Source organism: Phocoena phocoena, chromosome 3, assembly GCF_963924675.1.
Source record: "Phocoena phocoena chromosome 3, mPhoPho1.1, whole genome shotgun sequence".
Taxonomy (NCBI): Eukaryota; Metazoa; Chordata; class Mammalia; order Artiodactyla; family Phocoenidae; genus Phocoena; species Phocoena phocoena.
In genome coordinates, this window is record NC_089221.1 from 98553162 (window position 1) to 98565806 (window position 12645).

Sequence of the window (12645 nt, forward strand, 5' to 3'; positions counted from 1 at the left end):
ATCAAAAGAAAGCTGGAGTAAGACCTTAAAGAATGTTACAAGAGACATGGAAGGACACTACATAATGATCAAGGGATCAATCCAAGAAGATATAACAATTCTAAACATATATGCACCCAACACAGGAGAACCTCAATACATAAGGCAAATAGCTAACAGCTATAAAAGAGGAAATCAACAGTAACACAATAAAAGTGGGGGACTTTAACACCTCACTTACAGCAATGGACAGATCATCCAGACAGAAAATTAATAAGGAAACACAAGTTTTAAAAATGACACAAGAGACCAGATAGATTTACTTGATATTTATAGGACATTACATCCAAAATCAACAGATTACACTTTCTTCTCAAGTGCACAGGGAACATTCTCCACGATAAATCACATCTTGGGTCACAAATCAAGCCTCAGTAAATTAAAGAAAACTGAAATCATAACAAGCACCTTTTCCAACCACAGCGCTATAAGATTAGAAATCAATTACAGGGAAAAAAACGTAAAAAACACAAACACGTGGAGGCTAAACAATACATTACTAAATAACTAAGAGATCACTGAAGAAATCAAAGATGAAACCAAAAAATAACTAGAGACAAATGACAACGAAAACACAATGATCCAAAACCTATGGGATGCAGCAAAAGCAGTTCTAAGAGGGAAGTTTATAGTAATACAATCCTACCTCCAGAAACAAAAAAAAAATCTCAAATAAACAACCTAACCTTACACCCAAAGGCACTAGAGAAAAAGAACAAACAAAACCCAAAATCAGTAGAAAGTATCATAAAGATCAGAGCAGTAATAAATGAAATAGAAACAAAGAAATCAAGAGCAAAGATCTGTAAAACTAAAAGCTGGTTATTTCAGATGATAAACAAAATTGATAAACCTTTAGCCAGACTCATCAAGAAAAAGAGGGAGATGACTCAAATCAATAAAATCAGAAATGAAAATGGAGAAGTTACAATGGACACCACAGAAATACAAAGCATCATAACAGACTACTACAAGCAACTCTATGCCAATAAAATGGACAACCTGAAGAAATGGACAAATTCTTAGAAAGGTACAATCTCCCAAAGACTGAACCAGGAAGAAATAGAAAATATGAACAGCCCATTCACAAGAAATGAAATTGAAATTGTGATTAACAATCTTCCAACAAACAAAAGCCCAGGACCAGATGGCTTCACAGGTGAATTCTATGAAACATTTAGAGAAGAGCTAACACCCATCCTTCTCAAACTCTTCCAAAACATTGCAGAGGAAGGAACACTCCCAAACTCATTCTATTAGGTCACCATCACCCTGATACCAAAATCAGACAAAGATATCACCAAAAAAGGAAATTACACACCAATATCATTCATAAATACAGATGCAAAAATCCTCAACAAAATACTAGCAAACAGAATCCAACAGCACAGTAAAAGGATCATACACTATGATCAAATGGGGTTTATCCCAGGAATGTAAGAATTCTTCAATTTATGCAAATGAATCAATGTGATAAACCATATTAACAAATTGAAGGAGAAAAATCATATGATCGTCTCAGTAGATGCAGAAAAACTTTTTGACAAAATTCAACACCCATTTATGAAAAAACCCTCCACAAAATAGGGATAGAGGGAACTTCCCTTAACATAATAAAGGCCACGTATGACAAACCCACAGCCAACATCATTCTCAGTGGTAAAAAACTGAAACCATTTCCTCTAAGATCAGGAACAAGAAAAGGCTGTCCACTCTCACCACTATCATTCAACATAGTTTTGGAAGTTTTAGCCACAGCAATCAGAGAAGAAAAAGAAATAAAAGGAATCCAAATTGGAAAAGAAGAAATAAAACTGTCACTGTTTGCAGATGACATGATACTATACATACAGAATCCTAAAGATTCTACCAGAAAACTACTACAGCTAATCAATGAATTTGGTAAAGTAGCAGGATACAAAATTAATGCACAGAAATCTCTTGCATTCCTATACATGAATGATGAAAAATATGAAAAAAAAAAATTAAGGAAACACTCCCATTTACCACTGCAACAAAAAGAATAAAATACCTAGGAATAAACCTACCTTAAGGAGACAAAAGACCTGTATGCAGAAAACTATAAGACAATGATGAAAGAAATTAAAGATGATACAAACAGATGGAGAGATATACCATGCTTTTGGATTGGAAGAACCAACATTATGAAAATGACTTTACTACCCAAAGCAATCTACAGATTCAATGCAATGCCTATCAAACTACCAATGGTATTTTTACAGAACTAGAACAAAAAGTTTCACAATTTGTGTGGAAACACAAAAGACCCTGAGTACCCAAAGCAATCTTGAGAAAGAAAAAAGGAGCTGGAGGAATCAGGCTCCCTGACTTCAGACTATACTACAAAGCTACAGTAATCAAGACAGTATGGTACTGGCACAAAAACAGAAACACAGACCAGTGGAACAGGATAGAAAGCCCAGAGATAAACCCACATACAAATGGTCACCTTATCTTTGATAAAGGAGACACGAATATACAACGGAGAATATACAGCCTCTTCAATAAATGGTGCTGGCAAAACTGGCCAGCTACATGTAAAAGAATGAAATTAGAACACTCCCTAACACCATACACAAAAATCAACTCCAAATGGATTAAAGACCTAAATGTAAGGCCAGACACTATAAAACTCTTAGAGGAAAACATAGGCAGTACACTCTATGACAATTATCACAGCAAGACCCTTTTTCAAACACTTCCCAGAAAAACGGAAATAAAAACAAAAACAAACAAATGGGACCTAATGAACCTTAAAAGCTTTTGCACAGCAAAGGAAAACATAAATAAGATGAAAAGACAACCCTCAGAATGGGAGAAAATATTTGCAAATGAAGCAACTGACAAAGGATTAATCTCGAAAATTTACAAGCAGTTCATGCAGCTCAACAGCAAAAAAACAAACAACCCAATCCAAACATGGGCCGAAGACCTAAACAGACATTTCTCCAAAGAAGATATACAGATTGCCAACAAACACATGAAAGGATGCTCAACATCACTAATCATTAGAGAAATGCAAATCAAAACTACAATGAGGTATCACCTCACACCAGTCAGAATGGCCATCATCAAAAATTCTACAAACAATAAATGCTGGAGAAGGTGTGGAGTAAAGGGAACCCTCTTGCACTGTTGGTGGGAATGTAAAGCAATACTGCCACTATGGAGAACAGTATGGAGGTTCCTTAAAAAACTAAAAATAGAACTACCATATGACCCAGCAATCCCACTACTGGGCATATACCCTGAGAAGACCATAATTCAAAGAGTCATGTATCACAATGTTCATTGCAACTCTATTTTCAATAGCCAGGACATGGAATCAGCCTAAGTGTCCATCGACAGATGAATCGATAAAGAAGATGTGGCGGGGCTTCCCTGGTGGCGCAGTGGTTGAGAGTCCGCCTGCTGATGCAGGGGACACAGGTTCGTGCCCCGGTCCGGGAAGATCCCACATGCCGCGGAGCGGCTGGGCCCGTGAGCCATGGCCGCTGAGCCTGCGCATCTGGAGCCTGTGGTCCGCAACGGGAGAGGCCACAACAGTGAAGGGCCCGCATACCGCAAAAAAAAAAAAAAAGAAGAAGATGTGGCATATATATACAATAGAATATTACTCTACCATGAAAATAAATGAAATTGAGTTGTTTGTAGCGAGGTGGATGGACCTAGAGACTGTCATACAGAGTGAAGTAAGTCAGAAAGAGAAAAATAAATACCATATGCTATCACATATATATGGAATCTAAAAAAAACAAAAAAAGGGTTCTGAAGAACCTAGAGGCAGGACAGGAATAAGGATGCAGATGTAGCGAATGGACTTGAGAACACGGCAAGTGGGAAGGGTAAGCTGGGACAAAGTGAGAGAGTGGCATGGACATATATACACTACCAAATGTAAAATAGCTAGTGGGAAGCAACCGCATAGTACAGGGAGATCAGCTCGGTGCTTTGTGACCACCTAGACGGGTGAGATAGGGAGGGTGGGAGGGAGACACAAGAGGTAGGAGATATGGGAAAATATGTATATGTATAGCTGGTTCACTTTGCTATAAAGCAGAAACTAACACAGCACTGTAAAGCAATATACTCCAATAAAATGTTAAGAAAAATACATAACACAAAAACTATTGAAAATGTAGGAAAAAAAGGGGCTTCCCTGGTGGTGCAGTAGTTAAGAATCTGCTTGCCAATGCAGGGGACATGGGTTCGAGCCCTGGTCCGGGAAGATCCCACATGCCGTGGAGCAACTAAGTCTGGGGACCACAACTACTGAGCCTGCGCTCTACAGCCCACGAGCCACAACTACTGAGCCTGCGTGCCACAACTACTGAAGCCCCTATGCCTAGAGTCCGCACTCTGCAACAAGAGAAGCCACTGCAATGAGAAGCCTGCACACTGCAACAAAGAGTACCCCCCGCTCACCGCAATTAGAGAAAGCCCGTGTGCAGCAACGAAGACCCAACACAGCCAAACATAAATAAAATAAATTTAAAAAGAAGAAAATGTAGGAATAACTTCATTAAAAACACACAAATAGAAGCTTTCCATATACCTTTTTCAATATAAAATAGCCTGGGCATGCCAAAAATAATAGCATAAAGTAAAACCACAATAACAAACTAAAAAAATGTAAACACTTTCATTGCTAAATAGAGAAGGTAAATTTTTTATATTCATAGAACATGCACAAAAATTTGCCATGTACTTACCCTGATAAAAATCATAAAATTATTCACAATATTGTTGGCAATGCTATTTTATCATGATCCAACAAAATAAGACATAAAAATAAAAATAGCTACAAAAATATTATAACACTTGAGAATTAAGAACTCTGATAATCCATGGGTAGAAAGAAATCAAAACAAATTACAAATTATATCAATGGTATAGATACAAAAACACATCAATCCAAAACTATAGGATACAATGACAATTATACTAAGAAGAAACATTACAGTCTTCTTTCCCTTTATTATTAAAGAAAAAACTCACTAATCTTAATAAAGAAACATAGTACTTATAGCACAAATCTTACAATCAGAAAAAATAATTTAGCTGAAAAAGGTAAAATAAATTGATCAAGCTAAAAGTTCAAATTGATGAAGTAAGAATAAAGTTTAATAGCCATTAAAGCAATCTAAAGGCTAATACTTCTAAAAGCTCAATAAACAAGGAAATCCCTCTTGAGTCTGTTCATGGGGGAGAAAAGTGTGTGTGTGTGTGTGTGTGTGTTTGTGTGTATGATTAGAAAAAAAAAAGGGAACCATCCAGAAGAAATTAAAATAAGTACTTAAGAATATATAGGTATATGGCAAATAACCTGTTAACCCAAGGGAAAGGAATAATTCCCTAGAAAAGATAAACTATTAAAAAATGAAGCAAATAGAAGTAGAAAGCTTGAATAATTTTCATGAAAGAGTTTGAAAGAAGGGTTTTAAAGTTACCATTTTAAAGAGACCAGTATCAGGTGGCTTCACCATAGAGCTCCATGTAATTTTTAAGGAGCAAAACTATTTTTTTTTTCTTCATTCACAATTTTTATTTCTTGCAGTGAACTTTTTATATCTTCAAAGTCAATTTGTCTTTAAAAAAATTAATACTTCTTATTCATGGTACAATCCATCCCCCCTCCCCCAAGGAAAACAAATTCAGGGACGGAGTCATTTGGGGGAAGTTGAAATAGGTACTATAGGTTCATGACAAAGGCTTCCCAGCCCACCATCCTGTACATATACAACAAAATGGCAGCACCTCAAGTTCACCTAAATGAAGTTAGGTTAACTATCATTTAAACTATTCCAAGCCACAGAAAAATATTAAAATCTCTCCTATTTATTTGGTGAAGTTACCATTATCTTAGTACCCAAATATTATAATAAAAGTACATAAGATATATAAATTATAATTTAAAGCCATTAAATAAAATATAAGCTTCTGTAATATAGCAAAAGGGTAGTACAATATGACCCAGTAGAGTTCATTCTAATAATACAAGAACAGTCCCACATTAGGAAATGTATCATCATCAATTACATCAACAAATTGAAGGATAAACCATATGATTATAATCATGAATGACAAAAAAAAATATTTCATAAAAACTCAAGTCATGCCTAATAAGAACAAAGTAATTTAGTATTCCAAAAATATTTAAACATAACACTTCTTAACAAAAACATTAACACACATAGAAATAAATAATCCTTACACTGCTCTGATTAAATGTCTGAGAAACTTTTAATACAGCTAAATGCCTAAACTATGGTGAAATCTGATGGTAGGAACTGACAAAGAAGGACAAATTTGAAATTTTCTGCTTACATATAAAACATACACACAAGCATATACACACCTCTGTACATACATTCGCATATCTAAACACCATCAAATTTATATATAAACACATATGTGTGTCCTCTCACAGAAAACATATACATGTATAACTATACATTTGTATTTACTCTATGTTAAAATACTAGTTTACCTGTTTAGGCAGTCGGAACAAGGAATTCTTGTAGAAAATGTCCTTAGCCTGGCTCCATGTACCATCGATGATGATGATTGTGGAAGGATAAATAGGAGAATCTAATATAAATTCTTCCAAATTAGCAGCTTCAGCCCCTGGATATAATATTAATGTATCAGACTTCCGACAAACAGTTGAAAGTTCAGGATCTCTAAAAGTTTAAAATAAAAGTCTTTATTAGCCTGGTGGGGGGGTGGAGTTTTATTATTCTTATTGAACTTCATTCAAAAATACATGTCAAAGCATTTTGTCACTAGAGATATAATAAAGAATGACACAGCCTCTGTCTGCAAGCAACAAAACAAACTTGAGTGGGAAGGAGACAAGTTAAAAGTCAATTAAAGACAATAAATGGTATAATCTTCAAACTATAATAATAAGTAGCATCTACAAAAATATACAGCCAATATCAGCTCTAACAACGTCCTTTTAGATTGGTATCAAGGTAAAGATAGGGGCTTTTGCCACTCATAATACACATTGTACTGAAGGTCCCAGTTACTACAATAAGGCAAGAAAAAGAAATAAAAGGCATAAACATCAGAAAGGAAGAAATATAAAGGACCCTATCTGCAAATAATCCTACTTACATTGAAAGTTCTAGGGAATCTACAAAACAATTTCTACAACTAACAAATAAATTTAGAAAGTCATAGTATACAGGGTTAATATACAAAGGCCAACTGTTTTCTTATATACTAGTGGCAAAAAACTGAAAGTAAGTATTTTTAAATTCCATTTACAAAGGATACTAAAAGTAATAAGTCTCTTAATCATTCCTCCATGGTTACATCACATACTCTAACAAAAAACTAAATCAATCATTCAGGACTTCCCTGGTGGTGCAGTGGTTAAGAATCCACCTGCCACTGCAGGGGACATGGGTTCGAGCCCTGGTTAGGGAAGATCCCACATGCTGTGGAGAACTAAGCCCGTGTGCCACAACTACTGAGCCTGCGCTCTAGAGCCCACGAGCCACAACTACTGAGCCCACGTGCCACAACTACTGAAGCCCTCACGCCTAGAGCCTATGCTCCACAACAAGAGAAGCCACTGCAGTGAGAAGCCTGCGCACCTCAACAAAGAGTAGCCCCCACTCGCCACAACTAGAGAAAGCCTGCACGCAGCAACAAAGACCCAATGCAGCCAAAAATAAATAAATAAATAAAATAAATTTATAAAAATAAATCAATTACCAGATTAATATTAAATCAATAATCTTAATCAGCTTTAGTTTAAAATCCATACGTGAATAATAATTTACTGAGTAAGCACTATATTTGGTACCATCAAAAATACTGAGCTTAGGGCTTCCCTGGTGGCGCAGTGGTTGAGAGTCCGCCTGCCGATGCAGGGGACACGGGTTCGTGCCCCAGTCGGGGAAGATCCCACATGCCGTGGAGCAGCTAGGCCCGTGAGCCATGGCCACTGAGCCTGCACGTCCGGAGCCTGTGCTCCACAACGGGAGAGGCCACAGCAGTGAGAGGCCCGAGTACCACAAAAAAATAAATAAATAAATAAAAATTAAAAAAAAAAATAATACTGAGCTTAATATCATAGGCTCAAAATGGGATAGGCTATTTAGAAAAATATCAAGTTTCTCATCCCCACACACATCTGTGGAAGGGTTAGATAGCCAAATGTCAGGGATGACCCAGATAGCTGCCACTTCTACCACCATAGATGCTCACCATTTTTGCAATAAAATAACCAAGATCCAAGCTGGCAGATTATATACCCACATCTATCCAAGAATTATAGAGAAACTATCATTATAAAGAGCCTCTGTGTGAAAGAAGTGTCACAGTGTAAATTATGTGGTTGCTCCCCATGTGAAGGGCTCTGGATGGTGCTTCCACTCCCAACAAAACGGCAGAATCTGCAACAGCAGCACCAAGCCCAGAGCAAAGCTCACCTCTGGAGGACAAGGCAATGCAAACTGTGCAAAAGAAAAATCTATATGAGAAAAGAATGCCTAACCAATAGTTTCAGAGCAAGGAAAAAAATGATTTTATAAGGTTCTAACATGATGTTTTCATAATATAAAGCTAAAATAATAAAGGAAGGAAAAAGTTTGGTCAATTCCTTGGGCTTGGTGATGCCACTAGTCTTACTTAGCATTTTCATAAGTGAACTGAAAAAGAAATCTAAAAATATATTTAACTGTGTAGATAGGATCAAAGTAATTTGTGAAGGCTCTGAATAGGTAGAAAAGCAACAAATATGCTTCAAAGGTAAGAAACAACTTGTAGAAAAATTTCAATATACATACAGTATATTATATATATTTATAATAATGGGTTCTGTAATACAGTGTAAAATAAGATCCAAGAATATTACAGAACTGTCTGTGAAGATATCAACTAACAAACTGCTGCACATATTGGGCCTCATCAAAAAAAAATATTTTAAACACAACAAGAGAAGGCATTCTATCATTTTTTTTAAAATATGGATGTGCCTATAACTGGAACACTAAATATAGTTCTAGTCACTGTACCTTAGGAAAGCCTTCATGGGCTAGAAATGAATATATGTTTATATAAATGTATATCATATATAATTGTAAAAGAAAAAGAAAGAAAAACATTAACTAAATCTAATACAAGTACACTAACATCCTGAAATAAAATATCTTAACAAAATGAAATAAACAGGAAATATACATGCCTTTTAGGCTCAACATATATACCATGGAATTTAGATAATACTATAATTTGTTTATTCCATTTTGTTCTGTTTTTATGTTTTGCTTATCTTGTATTATTTTGAGAGAGAAGGCAGAAATTAAATTTTTTAACCATTTCCAATGTACCATGTTCTAGGTCTAATAGGTAACTTGAAGGAAACCATTTTTAAAGTAAAAAAAGAATTCAGGGCTTCCCTGGTGGCGCAGTGGTTGAGAGTCCGCCTGCCGATGCAGGGGACACGGGTTCGTGCCCCGGTTCAGGAAGATCCCACATGCCGCGGAGCGGCTGGGTCCGTGAGCCATGGCCACTGAGCCTGCACGTCCGGAGCCTGTGCTCCGCAACGGGAGAGGCCACAACAGTGAGAGGCCCGCGTACCGCAAAAAAAAAAAAAAAAAAAAAAAAGAATTCATTTAAATTGCCCTAAAAATTAATTTACCTTTCCTCACTGAAGCGACGACCAATCTTGACTTTACACTTATCTTGGGGGAGACATGCTACTAGCAGAGGAACTGTCCGCAACACCTTGTTTTCCTGTAATTAAAAAATTAATTAAAATGTAGATTCTAATTAGATAAACACGCTTTTAAAACTTTTTGATGAACATCTGATTCACAGCATTATGTATAATTTTCACAAGTCTTTTACTACAGGCCACAGTTTAATAAAAAGAGGTACAATTTCTCTGACTTATCAGTATTAAATATAAGAGTATATTTTTATTCTATTTGGGTGTATTTACATGTTTACTGATCAAAAAGGATAACATTATTCTAAATAATAAAGATTATGAAAAATGTAAATTTGTGTTTAGCTAAATTGAATTCATTTATTCTGACAAACTTTTTATTTCACTAGTAATTACATTTTGTAGTATGTCAACTTGAAGATAACTGCCTAGATATTTATGCCCCAAAAGCAAGGAAGTGCTCAAAAAAAAAACAAAACAATAGGGCATATCAAAGGGACACAGGAGCCAATCTTAAAGAGCACCCAATGGAACAACTTGAGCAACAAAATAACAGTATTTGGATTATAACCCAAAGTATAAAATAAATACAGAGTCTAGACTAATATAAATAAATGATTGAATAAATAAATGGGAGAGAAGCGACAAATCTTCCTTATAGAAGAATTCCAAGTAATAAACATAAACTCTCCCCTCTCCAGGAGGTGGAGTTTAATCTCTCCCTCCTACTTGAGTGTGGGCTGGATTTATGGTCTTCCTTCCAAGGAATAAAGTATGGAAAGAGAAAAAAATTATAACTTTAGTGTGAAAAAAGCTGGTGACCATTTCTGTAAATTTCATTAACTATCATCATAGATAATGTTCACCATAAATCAGTGGGTTTTTTTTCAACGTCCTAACTTCCAACACTAAAAACCACCTTTCTGGTTGCCACAAGAATTCCATTCTTAATCCTTAGGAACAAATAAGAGATATGAAAACATTAAAACTGCCACAAATCTATGAAAACACCTATATTTTAAAAGCCATCTTATGTCTGGAACCATACAACAATGAAAAGGCCCCATACTATGTATATGGCAAAATGAAAACAGCACTCAACATCAAAAGTCAAGTTTTAGCCACAACTGTTATGGCCAGTAAGCTATCATTTTATGTAAATTTGAGCTGCACCGTGTTGTATGTTTAAATGCAGTAAAATAATGCTAGTGATTAAAGTGTCGCAATCCTGACAAAAGCATGTTGTTAACACTGAAAAAAAAAAAAGCATGTTGTTAACACTGAAAAAAAAAAACACTGAAAAAAAAATATTTCATTGTTAAATGAAATATTTAACAATTTGCAATAAAAAATAATTGCTTCATCATTTGGAAAAGGAAAGTGACAGATTAATATACTTTAATGTCTTTGTTAAAGTCTTAAAGTGGTATACACCTCAGAAATTTAAGAAAAAATTATTCCTCCTTTAAAAGCCTGGAAGAGTTTTAACTTCAGTTTACAGTAAACCCATTTTTGTACCATGCAGCAACTAGTCTGGTATTGATGATAATTTCTGGTTTTCTATGATCTCCTTCGCTCCTCTCTTCATTACTGCAGTTAATCAAGAGTTACTAACATACATACACACTAGCACATGCATAATTCTCACCAACATATGAAATTATTAACTAAAAAGTCTTTCTATACAACACGTACACATATTTTTATATATTTATTTTTATATACACATGTAAAACATACATATTTGTCTATTCACTTAAAGAAGTAAAAAATTTATTTTACGTATTCATTTTATAACACTAAAATGCTGAGCATTATTTCTGCCCTAACAAGAAAAGACATCAAAGGATACAAGCTCTGACCAAAATTTAAAAAGCAATAATTTCTTAGCTCTCTACTCACAAAATCTTTTCTTCCTCTATACAAAATTGTTGGAGTTCTAAACTTCTATATATTCAATTTTCATTATACAATTCAGTAATGTACTTTCTATGAAATAACACCATTTTATGAAATAACACATTTTTTGTCTGTCTATAAAGCATATGATACTATACTATCATATAATATATAAAAGAAACTATTTTTTTCCCAAAGAGAGCATTTATCATCAATTTATTTTCAAAAATGCTGAAGAGCTGAAAGGGATGAGTATGTTCATCTGTATACTTCCTCTTGTATCCTAATATTCTATCTGAAATTGTGTATTTTATAACATCTTACCTCTGCTGGATGCTGAATTATGTACAAGTGGGTAGAGATGTGTAGAGGATGCACTGGTAGAAACGGACACAAACACACTTTCTGAGGTCGGCTAAAGGGCAGAAAAAAAATGAAAACCTGTATGTTTAAAATAAAATTATATACCAATAACCTAAAATTTGAACATAATCTCACTTCATTATATAGATTTGCTAAAGCTGCATTCTTTAAAATGATACCAAGAATGAATTTAATCAATCATATTTTCAATATGAGAATTTGAAAAAAGACTCAAGTAAATTTTTTACCATCCATATAGATCAAAGTACCTCAAAAAATCTTTTTTTTTTTTAACCTCAAAAAATCTTGCCTTAATTATCTTCAATGGAAGAATACTCATAAGTCACCACCATGCTCTTTTTATTCATGAAGAAACACTTCTAATAATTTGCATTCCAAATCAAGAACAGATCTCATGTCAAAGAGAAACCTGGCAATTGATCTAAATCATCTGAAGTTGGAGGGAACAAAATGATGATAAAATATTAGAATATAATTACCACCTAGAAGAGGGTTCTAATCAAACTTAGCCATCAGTCAACATGGAGAGCTTACCAATTGTGAGAAGAAACCCAAACGGGCCACCAAAGTATTTTTGGCTAGAATTATATCCACAGAACGCCAGTCTATCCATT

At 34.8% G+C, this 12645-nt stretch overlaps 1 protein-coding gene across 1 annotated transcript in view; it reads right to left on the minus strand.

Moving 5' to 3' along the window:
• DTWD2 (DTW domain containing 2) overlaps window positions 1-12645 on the minus strand; it is a 99272-nt gene that overhangs the window by 59376 nt on the left and 27251 nt on the right. The window contains exons 2-4 of the mRNA XM_065875131.1: window positions 11972-12062; window positions 9719-9813; window positions 6551-6743 (exon numbers count right to left, since the gene is read on the minus strand). Coding sequence (XP_065731203.1) covers window positions 6551-6743; window positions 9719-9813; window positions 11972-12062 — 379 coding nt within the window. The remainder of the gene's footprint in view (window positions 1-6550; window positions 6744-9718; window positions 9814-11971; window positions 12063-12645) is intronic.